The sequence below is a fragment of the Hyla sarda genome, chromosome 7 (genome assembly GCF_029499605.1).
Source record: "Hyla sarda isolate aHylSar1 chromosome 7, aHylSar1.hap1, whole genome shotgun sequence".
In the NCBI taxonomy this organism is placed as follows: Eukaryota; Metazoa; Chordata; class Amphibia; order Anura; family Hylidae; genus Hyla; species Hyla sarda.
The window spans coordinates 72,310,027-72,331,312 of NC_079195.1; the positions used below are offsets into that span (position 1 = coordinate 72,310,027).

At 42.4% G+C, this 21,286-nt stretch overlaps 1 protein-coding gene across 5 annotated transcripts in view; it reads right to left on the reverse strand.

The window, feature by feature from the left end:
- The window catches only part of SEMA4G (semaphorin 4G), a 190,800-nt gene that overhangs the window by 119,020 nt on the left and 50,494 nt on the right, over positions 1 to 21,286 (reverse strand). For 4 of the 5 annotated variants that reach the window (XM_056529593.1, XM_056529588.1, XM_056529589.1 and 1 more), the window contains exon 2: positions 18,206 to 18,404. In XM_056529593.1, coding sequence (XP_056385568.1) covers positions 18,206 to 18,323 — 118 coding nt within the window. In that variant the 5' untranslated portion in view covers positions 18,324 to 18,404. Of the gene's footprint in view, positions 1 to 18,205; positions 18,405 to 21,286 lie in introns of those variants that run through there. The other variant, XM_056529591.1, reaches the window with a different exon arrangement.

The following is a 21,286-nucleotide window of genomic DNA, read 5'->3' on the forward strand; positions in this document are numbered from 1 at the left end:
TGGTACCGTTGGTCAGCCAGCATCACCATTATTTTCATTGTCTTAAAGGGGTATTCCAGGCCAAAACTTGTTTTTATACATCAACTGGCTCCGGAAAGTTAAACAGATTTGTAAATTACTTCTATTAAAAAATCTTAATAATTCCAATAGTTATTAGCTTCTGAAGTTGAGTTGCTGTTTTCTGTCTAACTGCTCTCTGATGACTCACGTCCCGGGAGCTGTGCAGTTTCTATGGGGATATTCTCCCATCATGCACAGCTCCCGGGACGTGACATCATCATTGAGCAGTTAGACAGAAAACTTCAGAAGCTAATAACTATTGGAAGGATTAAGATTTTTTAATAGAAGTAATTTACAAATCTGTTTAACTTTCCGGAGCCAGTTAATATATATATATATAAAAAGTTTTGCCTGGAATACCCCTTTTAGTAGAACAACAGATAAGTCGCTAAAGATGTGAACCGGGCCTAGCCCAGTCCTGTTGTAGGAACTTTTTTAATTTTTTTTTTTTTTTTTAAGTGTGTTAATTTTAGCCCTGTAAAAATTGAGCAATTTCTATTTTGAATTATGGGGAAAAACTGCCTTTACCTTTTTTTACATGTTTCTTTTTTTTATGTTTTTTACTTTCAATGGTGAAATTTCATCTTTCAGGAACCTTTTTCTCAATCCAAGAGGAACACCTGATATAACATTGAGCCCACCCTGCCCTGTTACAACGCCAATTCTTTCAATTACACTTGAAAGGTTTGGGGTGCCGACAGGTATAGGGGTTCCCATTTTCTTCCATAAAAGAATATTTGGGTTTCATAATCAGTACCTTCTATTTCTATTTCATGTTTTACATAAAAAATTTCACACCAGCTCTTTGATGTAAAAATATGTAGAAATCACAAAAGTGTTTTTTTTGTTTCTTCTTTTGTTTTTTGTTTTTTAGGGGGGGGGGGGCAAGGAAAAAGGGATTTAATTAATTATTGAAATATAAATATAAAATATTGGCAAATGATAATTACATTTTTATTTTATTTTTATGGTCACTGCACCCAAATTTAACCCCTAGACATGTTTCATCCATATAGTTATTGCTTGTCTGGGCACTAGAAATCCTGGAATATTACGTGAGATGCTTGCGCTGGAAATTTCCAGGACTTTGGCCCTAGGAATTTCCGCACAATTTCGCGCCCCCATTCATTTTGGTGGTTTCTTAATTAATGCGGAATCTGCATGCCAAAATACCAAAGTGTGAATGGGAGTGCGGAATCCCCTTGAAGTCTATTGGGCTTTAATTTGATGCAGCAATTCTGCCATGTGAATATAGTCTCATTCTGCAATTTTGTCACAAAAAAAATTTGCGCTAACTCTGTCATTTTGGCAGGAAAAAAAACCAAAAACAAAAGTGGTGCAAAAAAGAAATCTTGCAGCACAAGGGACCTTTGAAAATGTGAGGAGAAAAAAAAAAGTGTAATTGATGTTGCTGTAACAGAAATTATAGTCGTTTTTGAACATGTCGCCCAGTGTGTCCCCAGCTGTTGCAAAACTACAACTCCCAGCATGACCGGACAGCCTTCGGCTGTCCGGGCATGCTGGCAGTTGTAGTTTTGCAACAGCTGAAGACACGCTGTTTGGAAAACACTGCCATATAATTTTCTTCTGGTGAGAACAAGCCTTAGTTCTTATTTTACTATTTCTACAGCATATATTTTATTAAGCTTCTGCACAAAGATAAAACAGCTTTTAAAACTCTTTAAAAAGCTTCACAATGAAGAAGAACAGGCACAAACATATTTTATGAGATCAAAGGAGCAGCTGATCAAGCAGTTTGTCAGGTCATCCTGGCATCACACATAGGAAAATTCCACGTACTATTAGCACTCGTCTTCCCTATATCACATGGTAATCCGGACGCTGTCTGAACCCTCGGTGCCGCGCTCTGCCAACAACTTTCAAGTTCAAACAGGTATAAAAAATGAAACTTCTGCCTAGGATCTGCTAATAAAAAAAACTTACATTAAAAAAATTACACCAGGAAATTTGTATTTCCTTTCTAAAAAGATAACCTGCATAAAAAGAATTACCTGAATCCAGATCACAGTGCCTTTAGTAGTACCAAGGACTTATATAGGGGTCAGAGGCTCCATGCTGGCATTACTCATAGGACTGGATTTTTTCATTATTTTTTTTTTATTGGAGCAAAAGACATAACGGGGCAAAACCTGCTCAGATGATATGGGCATATCCAAGGTATAGCAGTATAAAGAAGTTTTGTATATGTTTCCATGGCATCATTAACTGATGGACCATTATAGCTAAACTGTGTTGTAGTTGCCCCACCTCAAAACAAAAAGGGTATGTTCACATGTGGCAGCAGGATCACCCTGCTATTTTGTTTTCTGTTAGTTTGTTTGGGACAGTTGCTATGCAGCTAGTCATGACTGTTCAGTCCAGGGCTAGTTTGGAGTAGGGGTTTTTGATTAGTTTGTCGCTTTTGCTGAACTCTGGTTATGGCAGTATGGTGCGGATTATAATGATTGCTCTGTGTGTTTAAACCAATAATTTCTTGTATTGTTATGTTCCATGTTCTAGCCTAGTTTTCTTTAAAGTCAAATTAATTCTTAGCTCATTTTTGTCTAACCTGTTTCATTTAGGGATCGACAGATTATCGGTATGGCCGATAATCACGATTTTGGGCATTATCGGTATCGGCAATTACCTTGCCGATAAGTCGATAATGCCCCGCCCCCGGCCCTAACCTCCACCGATTATCGGTATCGGTATTGGCCCTAAAAAAACGATATCGGTCGATCACTAGTTTCAGTGTAGGTAACGGTTGTTCCTTCAAGTTTATTCTTCTCGTATTTGTTTCGTAGTTCAGTTCTGCTAAGCCTTGTACTAGTAGCTATGTACTAATGTTATTTATAATCGTGTTAGTTTTGCAGATAAAGGTTTTAATTGGGATTATTCTCAGGGACAGTGAGACTCCATAGTATCTGGGTTAGGGCCGCGGACATCGGAGGAGTCCCATTGTTTTTAATCGGAGTCTACAGCTCTGTTCAGACTGTGGAGCTGCCACTGCAGAAGACTTTCAGTGTAAAGCATATCCACACAAAATGAACATGTTCATTCTTTTGGTGGAATTATGCAACTGCATTGCCATCAATGGAGACAGCAATGTCCGTGTTATCCAACCTCAGAAGATATGTCGGTGGCCACTGCAAGCGGACATTCTGCCAGCAATATTCTGTTGGTTGAATGTCCGTGGTGTGGATGAGCCCCTTAGGATCATTGTTAATGGATAAATCAAAGATTAAAGGACATCTGCCGTGATATAACACTTCTCTCCTTATCTCCTATCCACAAGATAGGGGATAAGTGTTTGATCACGGGGGGTCTGAACGTTGGCCCCCCCCCCTCTCTCCCGTTCCGGGGGCATGCCGGCCACAGCATGAGGCCGCTGCCGACACGCCTACTCCATGTAGTTCTATGGGAGAGGTGGAGATGCAACATTCATGCCTCCCAGCCTCTCTAATAGAAGCTGTATGGCCAGCGTGGCAAGGCGGGGGTTCCGTTTGGGAGATCGCGGGGGTTCCCAGCGGTTGGACCCCCTCTGTGATCAAACACTTCCCCCCTATCCTGTGGATAGGGGATAAGTGTTATATCACTGCAGATGTCCTTTAAGGGAAAGCTAGTAAGGAATTGAAGCAGATGGATGAACAGTAACACACTACAAAGACTGACTCTAACGGCCATCTTCATTATTTCTTTCCGACACCATCCATACCCATCATCATTCAGCCTTTGTCCTCTGATGTTAAAGGGGCTATCTGCTGTTAAAGTTTTGCCGTCTTGTGATTAGCCAGCATTTCTTTACCGGAATAAAAAAGAAATCATCTGAAAATGATGTGCATGTAACCAGAAATTGCTGTAGTTTTTGGCCACAGAGTTTTTACCCCAAATACGCTACAATGTGCAATATACTGACATCACATCCCATGGCAGATATCCCCAAACATCAACAGTCTAACATCTTACATATTTCTGTGTGACAAAACCAGCAACCTGCTACCATGACACTATGAAGTTATGGATGTTTTGAATCATGTTGTTTTGTAAAAGCAGAACTATCATCTATATCAGCTCCGAAACTCTGTATGTGACTGTTATTACTAAAAGATTACATTCTCATGGATGGATTACAAGTGATCAGCCATTTGGCACCAGGCTGCTGTATGCTTGAGAGAGATGTCACATCACATTCACAGAGCTGGGAAGATCTTCAACCATGTTTGTTTAGGCTCCTGGCAACAAAACCAGCAGTGAGAAACTCCTATCTATTATACTGATCCTGGTGTATGGTGTGTATCTGTCATCTATGTTAAAGGGGTTCTCCGGTGCTTAGACATCTTATCCCCTATCCAAAGGATAGGTGATAAGATGCCTGATCGCGGGGGTCCCCCCGCCGAGGACCCCCGGGATCTTACACGCGGCACCCAGTTTGTAATCAGTCCCCGACAGACAGCTATCATGCCCCTCCCGTAGGCTTGCATTGAGTGGCGGAGCGTGACATTACACGGGGGCGGAGGCGTGACGTCACACGCAGCCGACCGTGTGGTCGCCGGTAATCAGACCTGGAGCGAATATGCTCCGGGGACTGATTACAAACGGGGTGCCGCGTGCAAGATCCCGGGGGTCCCCAGCGGCGGGACTCCCGCGATCAGGCATCTTATCCCTATCCTTTGGATAGGGGATAAGGTGTCTAAGCACCGGAGTACCCCTTTAAATCCATTAGCCCTGATTTACTAACATGATCCCGACTCTCTTTATCGGGTTATGCGACACAATTAGTTTCGCACGTCCTCTGCGACACTTTGTGCGACATATTTTACTAGTAAAAACCCGACGGTTTTCCAATTACTCTGAGTATTTTTTTAACCCGACTAAAGGGGCGTGGTTTGCATAATTAGGGGCGTGTTAACAAAAATATTCCTAAAAACCCGACAGTTGTATTTAAAAACCCACTAGAAAAATAGTGAATTACTGAACTTGAAAACCCAACTGCCTTGAGGTGTGGGGAATCTGTTAAAAAGTGTGGGTTTTTTGAAAATCCTGTTACTTTGTCCCCTTAGTAGCTTTTTAAATTACATTTTTCATTTTTTTATTAGTTTTTTTGGAATTTCTCTCTTTTTTATCTTTGCTTTCATTTACTTAATATTTTTTTTTTTTTACTTTTTGTTTGTTAACCCATTAAAGGGGTACTCCCATGGAAAACCTTTTTTTAAATCAACTGGTGCCAGAAAGTTAAACAGATTTGTCAATTACTTCTATTATAAAATCTTAATCTTAATCCTTCCAATACATCTTATGGGCTGTATACTACAGAAGAAATGCTTTTCTTTTTGAATTTCTCTGATGTCACGACCACAGTGCTATCTGCTGATCTCTGCTGTCCATTTTAGGAACTGTCCAGAGCAGCATATGTTTGCTATGGGGATTTTCACCTGCTATGGACAGTTCCCAAAATGAACAGCAGAGGTCATCAGAGAGCACTGTGGTCATGACATCAGAGAAATCCAAAAAGAAAAGCATTTCCTCTGTAGTATACAGCCCCTTAAAAATTATTGGAAGGATTAAGATTTTTTTTAATAGAAGCCATTTACAAATCTGTTTAACTTTCTGGCACCAGTTGATTTAAAAAAAAAAAAAAAAGTTTCCCACGGGAGTACCCCTTTAACGACCATGAATGTAAAGTTACGTCCTGGTGCAGAGTTACTATGCTTTATTTATTTGCTTCACACTTAATTTTTCCTGTGCAACACTTTTTTTTCCCAGTGCGACAGAATTTAATATCGTGCAACAGAATTTTCCCGAGATGTGCAAAACATTGATAAATACCAGTGAGAAAAAATAGTCTGGGAAAAAAAATAACACTCAGAAAATAACCCGACACTCTTAGTAAAATCAGGGCTATTGTATTTAGGAGGACACGAAATTACATAGAAATATACCTGGGTCTAAAATCTGTAGGAAATCTTGGCTGGGAGTGCGTAAACCTTAGCTGAGGCATTGCTATGCCTTAATTGTGATATCTAATTAAAAAAGAATAAAAGAAAACTGTAAAAATGCTAAATACTCGAGAGTAAAAGCTACTTTTTGTGTTTGTCTACATTATGATAAAAAGTTTGCCATGATAAAATATTATCGATTGAATGAAACTACCGTAAGTGTCTGAACAGAGTATAATGGACCTCTCACTTGGAAAGGTACCCGATTGAATGTTTGAGTAGACACCTGTTATACTACTAGGAAATAAGTTTTACATCTCAGAATACCACTTTAGGTGTGCCTGGAATAAATATATCTATCCCAAGAGAAAAAAGGAAATACTAGCAGGGTAGATGGACCATGTGGCCTTTTACTGCTGTCAATTTTCAATGTTTCTAGATATATATATGGGACAAAAAAGAACATGCAAATCTTGTATGACAATAGAAAAACAATAGTTCTCCATTTTCCCAGAAACAGCACCGATATTGTCAAGTGGCAGTGTCTGCTATTGCACTTCCTGCTATTGTATATCCGTTAAAACAATCCTCTCCCACCCTTGAATACAGAGGTGAGCATTAGTCCAAAATCTTTACTTTCACCGCCATCTGTTACTAGATATCAAAGTCTTAGGAGGACATTTATCAAAACCTGTCCAGAGGAAGACATCTAGGAGAGACCTTTACCAGGGGCAAATGCATGCTTTTAGCCACATTAATCTTTTATGTCCCTCTTTTTAAACGCATTTTTGAAGAGCTGAAACGATGGGAATCCCTGCCACTATCTTTGGTCGCTGCCATCTGATCAAGATGATAGGTTTCCCATGACTGCTATATCCCCTACAGATGATACCGCTGTTACTGCAACATGATGATATTAGACGACTTAACTCAGCTTTTCAACAATTTCTGTGGCAAGGCAAATGCTCAACTCTGCTCCATTATACGATTGTCACTTGGAAGGAGGAGTGTAAGGTCTTTGGCCTCCCGTTCCTTCTCTCCAAGAAAATGCCCTTGCTTGATCATCCAGAGATTCCATAGGGTAGGACCTCCTCTTGGCTATTACTGTGGGCCTCTGTGGGGGGGGGCACGACAGTGGGAGATCTCATTCATAGTGAAGAACGTAGGTGGCTTACTCTGGGAGAGATCTTCCATTCCTTTGGGCTCCCTCACTCTCATATTCTCTATGTCAATCAGGTATACACTTTTTGTTTATCCAGACTCAGGGACGTCACTAGGGAAGCACCCACCCACTCTCTAGATGAGATTGTAGGCGACAACATATGGAGGGAATCAATATCTGATCTCTATTTAGCTTTTCGCAACCGTTTTTTTGAAAGTTGACTCTAAACTGATTTTCCGAACATGGGAGAGGTGGACTGGAGACGACGACATCACTGACGTCATCCTGGCGGGTTGGGAAGAGGGGCGCAAGAATGTTATCAATGAACGATGAAGGGAAACATACTTTAAAATGGCACATGTGACCTTACATGGTTTTAACATTCTGCCTTCCCCATCCTTTCCTGACAGGATTACTAACTTCCCCAAATGCAAAACACCACTCACGAATCTTTATCATGGAGTTTGGGAGTGCGTGGTCAAGGTGGAGTATTAGAAGATGGTTCAGAAGTACATTTGGGATTATTGGCGAGTGAAGCTCCAGTTCACTCCCCAATCCTTTTTATTCTACAACCTGCGCCCACCAGTGGGGCACGAGGGAGGGAGGGGAGACGGACTACGCATTTTATTCATGTTGTCCTTTTAGTGGCGTTACGCTGCCTTTTTACCAAATGGTTAGACTCCGTCACTCCGGATTTGCCAATGCTGGTTTCTTAACTATAGATCTTCTTGGAGGTAGACAGATTGGATGCCGAACGCCATCGTGACTCAGACACTAAGCGTTTCTTTCAGAAATGGAAATCTTTCATTGTAACTCACTTCAACTCTCAGGGGATTGCGAAAATTGTTCGCCCATTCTGGTACACCACATGGTACAGTTTGGGGGCTCTGCGAGGTTCCCTTGGTGCGCTTCGCTTGCCTGATGATGAATCCGATTAACCAATTCTACTCTTGCATTGTTACTCCTTACAAAATCCACTGACTGTCGAAGGGGGGGCTTCAACTTGAACTGTGATTATGGGCCTACGGCTCGGGTCATTGCGTCACATATCTTTGTGGAGGAGAGGGGTTAGGAATTGATCTGCGGATAGGGAGGGACGTTTCTTAATGTTTCTTGCATTCTTGTTCACTGGAGACTCAGGGACATTCAGGTGCTTTCACCTTGACTAACACGTGCCTAAAATGATTTTCTATTCCTTCCTTGTTTATTGTTACATGTGACACTCACTGTTTATACGGATTTGTTACTTTTGTTATAATATTATTCAATAAAAATATATTTTAAAAAAAACCTGTCCAGAGGAAAGGCTGCTCAGTTGCCCATAGCAACCAATCAGATTGCTTCTTTCATTTTTCACAGGCCTTTAAAAAAATGAAAGAATCAACCTGATTGGTTGCTACAGTATAAGCAACTCAGCAGCTTTCCCTCTGGACAGATTTTGATAAATCTCCCCCTTAGTGTATAGCCAGAATATAGCAAGCGGCACTCACCAGGACATTCAGGATAAAATAATTAATGCTTTATTAGAAATTCTTAAAACATGACGATCATCATCAGTGGATGGCAGGACACTGTCCTGTCATCCACTGATGAAAATAGTCATGTTTAAGGAATTTCTAATAAAAGCATTGAAGATTTTATCCTGAATGTCTGCTTGCTATATTCTGGCTATACACTAATAGCTTGGATCAGTCATATATATGTCCTACCAACTATACTTCATCAAGCAGAGCACCTCCTAAATCATTTTTGCTCCTGTCTGGGTCTGCTTAGGCTGCTTTTACACTATAGAAATGTCAGCTTTACAGATTCGTTATAACGACCTGTTAATAAAACCATTAAAAACATCCGTTAGCCGGCTGTTACAAAATCCCATTACAGTTTATGGGATTTTTACATTACCCGTTTTAACCTGTCATAGCCCGTTATTAATAACGGATGTTATTTTGTGACGGGAGAAATCGTGCATGCACTATTTCTTCAGTTCTTTCCAGGGCTGTGGAGTCGGTAGATAAATGTTCCGACTCCGACTCCAGAGTTTTCTGTGCTTCCAACTCCGACTTAGACTCCCCGACTCCTCTGTATTAATATGTGAATGTATTTTATACATTCCTTGAAGGAAAGAAAGGCAACATACATGTCATTACCACAGGACTACTGGCTGGGAAAGGCAACATACATGTCATTACCACAGGACTACTGGCTGGGAAGCCAACAGTCTACTGTATTGAACAGTTTGTGTGCTGATATGCTGCTGAAGATAGGGCAGTGGGAGGATCCAGGAAGGGGCATTTATTATAAAACATGATGACCCTAGTAGAATCCCATAGTCAAGTTTAAAGGGGTACTCCGCCCCTAGACATCTTATCCCCTATCCAAAGGATAGGGGATAAGATGTCAGATCGCCGGGGTCCTGCTGCTAGGGACCCCCGGGATCGCCACTGCTTCACCGCGCTTTCATTACTACACAGAGAGAGTTCGCTCTGTGCGTAATGATGGGCGATACAGGGGATGGAGCAGAGTGACGTCATGGCTCCACCCCTTGTGACATCACGACCCGCCCCCTTAATGCAAGTCTATGGCAGGGGGCGTGACGACCCCCACGCCCCTTCCCATAGACTTGTATTGAGGGGGCGGGCTGTGACATCATGAGGGGCGGAGCCGTGATGTAGTGATGCTCCGGCCCCTGTATCGCCCCTCATTACGCACACAGCGAACTCGCTCTGTGCAGTAATGAGCGTGCAGTGCCGCAGCGGCGATCCCGGGGGTCCCCAGCAGCGGGACCCCGGCGATCTGGCATCTTATCCCCTTTCCAAAGGATAGGGGATAAGATGTCAGATCGCCGGGGTCCCGCTGCTGGGGACCCCCGGGATCGCCGATGCGGCACCGCGCTATCATTACTGCACAGAGCGAGTTCGCTCTGTGCGTAATGAGGGGCGATACACGGGGCCCGGAGCATCGCTACATCACGGCTCCGCCCCTCGTGATGTCTAGGGGCAGAGTATACCTTTAAGCTAACAATCGAGTTTACAAGTTTTTATAGCCTTAGCTGAATGGCAGCAGTTTTTCCAATGGTTTACAGCTTCAGTCTTGAACTATTGACCCTCCATTCCCTTCACTTATGCAAGTGTCTCTAGTCCTGCAAAAAACATATTTACTTAATCCCTTATCATCAGTGAGAGGCTAGGTTACCCATGGGTTCCCTGTAACAGCAGGACACAACACTATGGAAAGTATAAGTATTGCCGCTCCTAATTGTGTGTTGTGTGCCAAATAGTAAAGCACATGAAAAGCATGCTTCTTCACAGTCACTTAATGTATTCGTTTTGCGGTTAAATGAGGCACTGCATGCATTGGTCTTTATTCTTACAGTAGAGAAGTAATTAAAACTTTTTGTGAATTGGGACATTTAAACTTTTTTTTTTTTTTTATTCCAATCTAAATTTAGTAGGAGTCGGAGTCGGTGCATTGTTTGCCGACTCCGACTCCAGGTACCCAAAATTTTGTCCGACCTCGACTCCGACTCCACAGCCCTGGTTCTTTCTCCTGTCACAAAATAACGTCCGTTATTAATAATGGCCTATGACGGGTTAAAAACAGAGAATGTAAAAATCCCATAGACTATAAGAAGATTTGTAACGGCTGTATGGGATTCTGTAACGGTCGTTTAACGGACGATTTTAAGGGTTTTCATTATGGAATATTATAATGGGTCTTTAAACAGATACATTTTTATAGTGTGAAAGGGGCCTTATATTATCTCCACCTCTACCACAAACTACACAGGTAGCAGCCGGCCTTACAGCATTTCTCCACAAAAGACTGAGCTATCAACGTCTAGTGAGTAGACTTGTGTTATCAAACTTACACACATCTAGCCATCCACTCTGTAACACTGACAATAAAATTAGGAAGAGAAGCACTAGATTTGGGAGACCCAATGTATTAAGCACACAAGTGAAGCTTTTGGTGTTTCTTCCACCGTTACATCATCTTCTGCATGTAAAATTCAATTTCTAGTCTTGGAGAACTATTTGAAGTATTTGAAGTAGACTTTCATCGTCTTGTCACATATAACTACCAATATGTGCAATATTACTGTTATAACACAGTCCTGAAAATAGTCAAGCCTATAAATTCCCTGCTTTCTAATATAGCCGCCAAATCCTATTGTTATGCGGATGTGAAGTACAGATTAGAGAGTCACTACCTGTCATATATTCTAAAAGTGGAGATGTATCCGTCGCAGTGAATAGAGAGAAGGCAGCGTGCTGCGGAAGCATCCAGGAGAAAGTCATCACAATATTGTAACTCACCTTGACAGCTTTATACTGGAAGATAATTACACTGCCGGGGAGTCGGATATCAGCGAGGAAAAGACATTTGTGTAAGTGAGGATCACATGGCATTCTATCACAACATGGAAATATGGCTATAAAGGAGATTCTGCATTTATTACGATTGACAATTTATTTCCATATGACAGTCTAAAGGATTTCAGAAAAGCCTCATTTAAATAGAACAGTCCTTCCCTTACAAGTTATGGCCCCTTTAGTGATATCATTATGACCTTACAGTTTATCAGTTTATCTTCAGTGTGTTATGTCAGCATGCAGACAGGATGAAGCGCAATCGGTTTCACATGTGTAGAACAAGAAAGTGGAGGCTAAAGATCAATTTGGTCCCCAATTATGATGCCCAGTCTTTCTGCCCAAGAAAAATCAAGGCTAGATACACACAAACAAATTCTAATGTTTTGCTTAAAAATAAAAAATAAATAAAATAATAATAATCAATAAATATATATATATATATATATATATATATATATATATATATGAAAGTAAAAAAAAAAAAAAAAAAAGCCCACATAAGACCAGCCCATGTCCTCTTTATCATCGCCCAACTGCATCAGCCTACCATACTTGACTGACAACTACTAGATGAGAGGATATGGGCTAAACCTACATGGGCTCCTGCTCGGGAACATGATCTGGGCTTTTGCATATTGACAAAAAGGCTTATATCTCTGGCAGGAAAGGACTTCTGAAACAAAAAAGGTATGCCCCGAAGTTAACAAAAGGTATGGTTGAAATTTTAATGACTATCCCTACCTAACCATGGGCTTATTTACACCCCTGTTTTCCTGCTAACAGATTCACCTTAAAGGGATATTCTGAGTTGAAATTACTTATCCCCTATCAACAGGATCAGTGTCTGATCACCTAGGTCTTTGTTATGAATGGAGTGCCACGTGCACCATCGCTCCATTTGCTCTCTATGATCGGTCATGTGGATATTGGAAAAGTAGTTTTAACTTAAAAATATACTGCTGTTTTGTGTCTGCAGTGCCTGTACAGGCTGATGGTGAAAGAGTACAAACAAACCAATCCTGCAGTCACACTCCCATCCATCTCCTATTCCTTACTGCAGAATCAGATGACACATACTACACTGCTCAAAAAAATAAAGGGAACACTTAAACAACACAATGTAATTATAAGTCAAATCACACTACTGTGAAATCACACTGTCCACTCAGGAAGCAACACTGATTGACAATCAATTCCACATGCTGTTGTGCAAATGGGACAGACAACAGGTAGAAATTCTAGGCAATTAGCAAGACACCCCCAATAAAGGAGTGGTTTTGCAAGTGGTGACCACAGACCACTTCTCAGTTCCTATGCTTCCTGGCTGATGTTTTGGTCACTTTTGAATGCTGGTGGTGCGCTCTAGAGGTAGCAGGAGATGGAGTCTACAACCCACACAAGTGACTCAGGTAGTGCAGCTCATCCAGGATGGCACATCAATGCGAGCTGTGGCAAGAAGGTTTGCTGTGTCTGTCAGCGTAGTGTGCAGAGCATGACGGCGCTACCAGGAGACAGGCCAGTACATCAGGAGAAGTGGAGGAGGCCATAGGAGGGAAACAACCCGGCAGCAGGACCGCTACCTCTGCCTTTGTGCAAGGTGGATCAGGAGGAGCACTGCCAGAACCCTGCAAAATGACCTCCAGCAGGCCACAAATGTGCATGTGTCCACTCAAACGGTCAGAAGCAGACTCCATGAGGGTGGTATGAGGGCCCGACATCCACAGGTGGGGGTTGTGCTTACAGCCCAACAACGTGCAGGAAGTTTGGCATTTGGGGGTTTGGCAGTGGGTCAGTAATGGTGTGTGCTTGCCAGAGGTAGCCTGACTGCCATTAGGTACCGAGATGAGATCCTCAGACTCCTTGTGCGACCAAATGCTGGTGCGGTTGGTCCTGGGTTCCTTCTAATGCAAGACAATGCTAGACCTCATGTGGCTGGAGTGTGTCAGCAGTTGCTGCAAGAGGAAGGCATTGATGCTATGGACTGGCCTGCCCATTCCCCAGACCTGAATCCGATTGAGCACATCTGGGACATCATGTCTCGCTCCATCCACCAACCCCATGTTGCACCACAGACTGTCCAGGAGTTGGCGGATGCTTTAGTCCAGGTCTGGGAGGACATCCCTCAGGAGACCATCCACCACCTCATTAGGAGCATGCCCAGGCATTGTAGGGAGATCATACAGGCACATGGAGGACACACACTACTGAGCCTCATTTTGACTTGTTTTAAGGACATTACATCAAAGTTGGATCAGCCTGTAGTGTGGTTTTCCACTTTGATTTTGAGTGTGACTCCATATCCAGATCTCTATGGGTTGATAAATTTGATTTCCAATGATCATTTTTGTGTGATGTTGTCAGCAAATTCAACTATGTAAAGACGAAAGTATTTCATACGATCAGTTCCTTCATTCAGGTCTAGGATGTGTTATCTTAGTGTTCCCTTTATTTTTTTGAGCAGTGTACTTTGTAGTCTGTTACCATGGGGGCACATATGTATAAAGACTAAAAGAGAAACTCTATGTAGTCTTATCTATCCCTTACTTTCCAAGTTCTATTAGGGAAAGGATATAATATACAGCACTGCCCGATAATAATGGTAAGAGTATCAAACAATAATAAATTTGTCAATGGCTTGTGTTGTGTGCATTCCTCAGTAAAATATCCGTGTAGACAGAATTATTATTTTTTTTTCAAAGTAAAATTTATTAAAGGTTTACAAGAAAAACTACAAAACAGTTCCATACCGTTATAAGGGAATAAAAATCATCAGCAACAGAATTCACATATCGAAAACTGAAGGTCAAAGTATCGGTGGAGGACATTTACAACAAGTAAAAAATGCATTGGGTCCCAGGTGGTCCCTGTAGCAGAAAAAACTGTGGATGGTAAGACTTGGTCCGCATTAAACTGATGATTAGTAACATATACCAATCCCCCATTCTCCCTGCAAAGCAAGTCGGGAGGACGGGAGTGATGGTAATGAGGGTGTCCCACTCATGTGGCAGACCAGTAGAACCGTTGTAAAAACCGGGGCATATGGGTTGCAAAGAGGTAGTGGACAAGCACAGTAAAACAGTAGGCATGGAAGACACTATAGATCAGGAAGGCAAAGATGGAGGGCAGTGAGGAGAGAGAGGAGGAGAGAGAGAAGGAGAGAGGAGCAGGAACCTAAGGGGAGCAAAGAGAAGGTAGAAAGAAGAAGGGAAGGACTGGTAGGTAGGAATGTGTTACATTTCAATGTGTACGGATTCGGGGCCATCTGGGCACCAGGGGTGTAGTCGACGGCAGGAACATCTTATGGGAGAAGAGGGGAAGGGTCCTGAGAGTGCAAGTGTAGGGTTTAAAATTCTGGTGAGGACATAAACTCTGTCCAGGGACTCCAGATACTATAGAACCTGTCTAACTGTTTATGGGAGTCCGCAAGGAGTTCCTCCATACGATGGAGGTGAGATACCTCTTGAAGCCAGGGCGAAAGTGTGGGGGGGCATCCGATTTCCAAAGCCTGGGGATTACTGTCCTGGCCGCTAACAGGAGAAAATGTAGGAGTCTCGACGATGATTTGGGCCAGGGCGTTGGGAGTATGGACAGTAAGGTCAGCTTCGGATCTTGGTGTATGTCAAGGGAGGTTAGTCTAGACATGACCTCGATAACCTGGGACCAAAAGGGAGCGATGGCTGGACACTCCAGCCAGATGTGTGTCATGGTGCCACCCGAACCGCCACATCGCCAACATGTGTCTGAGACCGTTGGAAAGATGCGAGATAATAAGGAGGGTACAATTAGTTTTGTGGGCCTTACACGAGATGGAGAACCGGTGGCACCATGAGAAGGCCCGACTCCAATCCTCTGCGGAAATTGAACAATTCAGCTCTCTTTCCCAGGCCGAGCAGAAGGGCAGGGGGTCAGTTGTGGAGTACGTCAGGAGGATGGTGTACAGGGTGCTAATTGATTTATATAAAGGAGAGTGGGAGACACATAGCTTCTCAAAGACAGTCAGATCTCTATGGAGGGCCAATCGGTCCTTCTGGGACTTGTAATAGTGAGTCAGTTGGGAGTATTGGAAGGAGTGGCATATGGATAATGTGGAGCCCTGAAGAGCGTCCGTGAGTGTCCGTAAACCCTCAGGGGAGAGGAGATCTCGGAGTGTAGGTGCATTATTTCGGTGCAGGGACAGGAACGATGTGGCATGTTGAGTCGGCGGGAAGGTCGGATTGCCGAACAGAGGAGTAAGTGGGCCAGCAGGGGAAAGGAGGAAAGTGTTATTTAAGTAGGTCCTATAGGAGGCAAGCAGGGGGATATCTGCGGAGCCCAGCTTGGGCATTAGGTGTCTAGGTAGCCATAGTATAGATTTGACATCTATACCCGATGACTCACTTTTAAAAGTGATCCATTATTTAGCAGTTCTGTGATGGAAGCTATCTAGTAATCTGGTGAGAGTGGCGGCTAGATAGTAAGATGAAAAGTCCGGTAGTGCCAATCCCCCCTCCCTTTTATGTCTAATCAAGACACGTTTAGCCAAGCGAGGGTGACGCCCGGCCCAAACAAATTTAGTTTGTAGCGCAGAGAACTCCCGGAAGAAAGAGCGCGACAAGTGTACAGGGATACAAGAGAAGAGATAAAGTAGTCTGGGAAGAACATTCATATTGAACACATTGACTCTGCCCAACCACGAGAAGTCTCTGCACTCCCACCTGGCTAAATCGTCGCGTAGTGTCTGTAAGAGAGGAGGGAAGTTGAGACGATATGTATCTACTAAGTCTGCGGGCATGTGTACACCTAGATACTTGAGGGCGCGCTCCTGACACTTAAAGGGATAAGATGACTTCAGCGCTGTCCAAGTTTGTGGGGACAGTGTCACATTGAGTGCTTTGCATTTGGCAGGGTTAAGTTTGTAGTTACTGAGTTGAGAAACGTGTGTATGATATTAAGGAAGGGTGAGGAAATCAATGGGGAGGACAGGAATAGAAGAAGATCGTCAGCAAACGCTGAGCATTTATAATGGGACGAGGTCAGGGACAGACCACGCATGTCTGGATTCTGTCTAATATCCACGAGTAAGTGTTCCATACAAAGGATGTATATGAGGGGAGACAGGGGGAAGCCCTGTCTGGTACCATTACAGATGGGGAACGAGGCAGAGAGGTGACCATTGATACGAAGTTGGGCGGAGGGGTTCGAGTACAAGGCTAGAATCCTATCCAACATTAGTTTCCCAAGACCTAGTTGAGGTAGACAGAATTCTTATTACATGTTAGAAATGGCAAAAAGAATAAATATACAATCCCCCTTCTAGATTCATTTTTAATGTGCACTTACTGCCTTGAGATAGTTTACACAATTATAAAAAAAAAAAAAAAAAGGATAAAAAAAGCTGGAAAGTGCTCAAAGTCTAAAAAAAAAAACTTTGATAAGGAGGATGAAAGCATTTGGCTACAAGTAAAGGTTAGATACGTCTGCGTTGTTTACATGAATACAAATTCCAGCAAAAGATAAACCAACGATTTTATATACTCAAGGGCAGTTAGCGGATCTCTGGGGAATTGTCCAAGCAGCAGTCTATGCAGGTGACAAGACATCATCCCTTTATTAACGTAATGTACAACATCCCTGCCAAGAACATCCAGCAGCCACAACGATGTAAGGGAAATACATAAGGCTGGTCCTAAGTCATAGGTAACTTAGCAGTAGTTGCAATGAAACAGTGACTGGGTTTGTGTAATTCCACAAAGAGCGCCACTCCTGTCTAGGGGGCCATGTTTAGTATTGCAGCTCAATTGTAGGCAATGCTCTTTAAAATGTAACCTAATATATGACATTCATAAAAGAGAAGGAATATTATTGTTTCTCAACTCTGCACAGTATAAATAAACTCTATAATTGTTTTAGATCTATGCAGTCATCTCCATGGTAACAGACTACAAACAAACTATGTGTAGTCTGATCCAGCCATTCTTTTGCTACCTGTGTTCTATTTCTTCTAAACCTATTCAAAAACAAGGGGCCTGAAGGGAGGGAGTATAATTACACTGCAAAGGTTTTGTTTGTAGTCAGTTACCATGGTATCACATAAGTCTGCACAGCAGCTGTAAACACAAAACATCATAAGATTTACGATAACGCGCACACTTGCTTCATATTATATGCACTGAATGTATATTAAAAAAAAAAAATTCTGAAAGGTGGACATAAGCCTGTAAAAAAATAATATCCCAGAGAACCCTCTTACTTCCAAAACAAACACCATCCTTAAAGCTCTAACCTGCTTCAGTTTCAATAGCAATAATTCAACATCACCCTAAGGAGATGAAGCCAAGTCTTTAACAAATCATTAGCATGGCGGTAGAATCTTGCAGGAAATGATCTCTGCTCCTTGCATCACAGCCTCATCATCATCACGGCTCCGTTCTGCCCAAGTTATCTACATGAAGTCATTTATTAATCATTAAAAGCGACAATTCATTCTCCGTAAACACAAAATGCTGTTACAAGCAAGTGCCGCCGCTCCAATGCCCATTCACCAGTCAATAGCGTCTGATGGATGAGACTGATAGAAGCCCATGTATTATCAGCACATCAGCTGGCTGACCGGCCAGGATAAACAATGTCAGGATTTCACCGGGTGAATGGTCCTCAAAATACCTCAAGAGAAGTTCAAAAAAACATGGCATTACCGTTATATGTCACCGTGATCCTGGGAGTCGCATCTAAATCTGCTGTTGACCTCTTAGACAGATATCCAATAGTTATTGCACAAAATATCACAAGATAACAAGCCACGCGTTTCTTCATCTTCTCTTACAAAATCCTTGTATTCAATGTTCAGTGCTGGAATGACGTGAGCAGTTACTGCCAAGGGTCAGTAATTTCCTCCTGCAAGATAAGGACATTTGTATGAGAACCTGGGTTATTCTGCAATTACCATTTCTTTACCGGAATTGACTAGGAAACTAGAAACAGATGATTACACAAACTATAAACAAAAATTGTGATATAATAAATATCTTTTAATAAAAGTAGAAAAATCTTAAAAACCAAAATGTAATGAATATGCTGATAATTGTAGACCTAAAGATTATATGAACTACATGATTTATATAAATGAGATTGTGTGATTGTAAGAATTTGTACTCTGATGACTATTATATTATGGATTTTCACCTGAAGAAGAGATTGAGCTGATCCCAAAATACATTTTGGTTAAGAAAATGCAGTTTTAAAATATTATATTGTCTTCATCCTTTATGCCTGTCAATATACACATTCTTTTGTCCGAGTGATTGTGGTGCTAGGGCTGGGTGGTATGGCCAAATATGTGCATTGCGGTATTTTTGTAACTTACAGCGGTTCCCCGGTCTAGCACTGTATTCCCCCCCCCAAAAAAAATGTTTTTTTATTATTAGACCAGCGCTGCGCTGTCTCCATCGGGGTACTACTCACTTTCACCACAAGCTCTGCTCTACTTGTCCTCCTGTTTGTTGCGGCCGCCGGCGCTGACACTCTATAGCTGTATTCCTATGCCCGGGCTGCAAAAGGTAAACAAAATAAACTTTAACGCATGTTCCCACATTGGCTTTACGCTCTTCCAAGGGAATGGAACGTCGGACAGCATTCAGCCTATCACCGGCCACAGCGATGTTCCGCCTGGGTCGGTGATATGCTGAGCCCACTGTCATGTAAGAAGCCGGCTCCTTACATGACAATGGGCTCAGCCTATCACCAGCCGAGGCGGAACATCGCTGCAGCCGGTGATAGGCTGACGGCTGTCCGACGTTCCATTCCCTAGAAAGAGTGCAAGGCCAAAGTGGGAACATGCGTTAAAGTTTATTTTTGTTTACCTTTTGCAGCCCGTGCATAGGAATACAGTATAGAGCAGTGATCTTCAACCTGCGGACCTCCAGATGTTGCAAAACTACAACTCCCAGCATGCCCGGACAGCCCACGGCTGTCCGGGCATGCTGGGAGTTGTAGTTTTGCAACATCTGGAGGTTGAAGACCACTGGTATAGAGTGTCAGCGCCGGCGGCCACAACAAACAGGAGGACGAGGAGGGCAGTGCTTGCGGGTGACATGTGAGTAGTACCCCAATGGATATTGATAATTAATTGTGTGTGGGGGGGGGCAGAACAGCGCTCGCGGGTCACATATGTGCTGCGGCTGATCATTCATTCCCGAGGGGGAGGGGCCAAATCGGTATTGCGGTATGAGTTGAAATTCACATTGTGCAGCACAAAAATTTCGGTATTCGGTATGAACTGGTATACCGCCCAGCCCTATGACATTTACAGCAAAAACCCATTCAATTAGATCTTGATCCAATAGTTCTTGATCCAATAGAAAGGGTTTATTTTTTTAGAAATGTGTAGGCCGCCTCCTTCACCAGCTATAAGTTAACATGACCATTCACCTTCTTCAGCTGTCAAACAAACACTCCTTCCAATGACCATTATTTCTCCTGTCCTGTCCTTAGCTGACTGTAAACATGTTCTCAATTCACTTGCATTGAAATTTACCATGACCGAACAAGATGTTAAGAAAGAGTTGGGACAACACTGTACGCATAAAATAATCCGATTGCCCCTATAAAATCAGTAAGCTCGGCCAACTTTGTTTTTACGTGTACAGAACCTTTACCCTCTATAACCTCAGTCTTTCACTATTGCCCAAGGAGAACCCTTGGTTTTCCAGTTTAAAGCACCTATAAATAAGCACAGTTATCTGCAATAAGTATCTCTGTAAATGAACTCAGCGCTCATATAAAATATTACTCAGTGACTTTATTGATTCAGCAGAAGACGCACACCGCCTCCCTCATCTGCATTCTACAAGCATTCCCTTCAAGTCACTATCTTTTCTAGGAAAATGTCAGCCATCATTTTAATAGCGATATATCAAGTTTTAGATTTTTTGCTCTGAACGAATACACAGACAACATGTAGTGCAGCCATCTGCTTGAGATGGCCATCTGACTGCTTTTTATATGTTGGGAAACAAATCTTATGTTTGAAACGGGAAGGGATATTATTTACTTTACACATACATGTAAGGTCTGTAAAGGGCATGTCAGGTTTGGGGAACCCATTATTATATTGTGGATAATTGGTGATATTTCTTTCAGTACTCTGATTCTAAAGAGGGGCATATGAGGGTTACCCCCTTTACGTAAATAAACACTAGGGCTGCACGATTTGGGGAAAATGTGCGATTGTGATTATAGAGTTAAATATTGTGATTCCGATATGTGATTGCGATATAATAAACAAATGGTGAAATCCCCAATTTCATGTCCAATCTGCCCAATTTTCTTTTTATCACCAATTTTGTCCATTCCCATTTTACATTCCCCCCCATTTCATGTCCACACCCCCATTTTACCTCTATCCCCCCCATGTCACATCCTTTCTATAAGAATTAAAAATCACCCCATAAAAAAATGTGATACTTAAAAAAAAATATATAAATAAGCTGATGATCCCGGTACCCCATAGGCCTTATGGGGGCCTTCCTGCTCAGCCTGACACATGACACTGCTGCGGTCGCTGATTGGCTAAACAGGAAAGCCAGCTGATTGTCAGAAGCACAAAGAAGACACCAAGACCACAAGGAGGAGAACGGGATCTGTGACACACCTATGGGGACTGGAACTAGGTGAGAATCTTTTTTTTATTTTTTTTATGTTTCCCCCACACCCCTATTATTACTTAGGACAGTGTTTCCCAACCATGGTGCCTCCAGCTACTGCAAAACTACAACTCC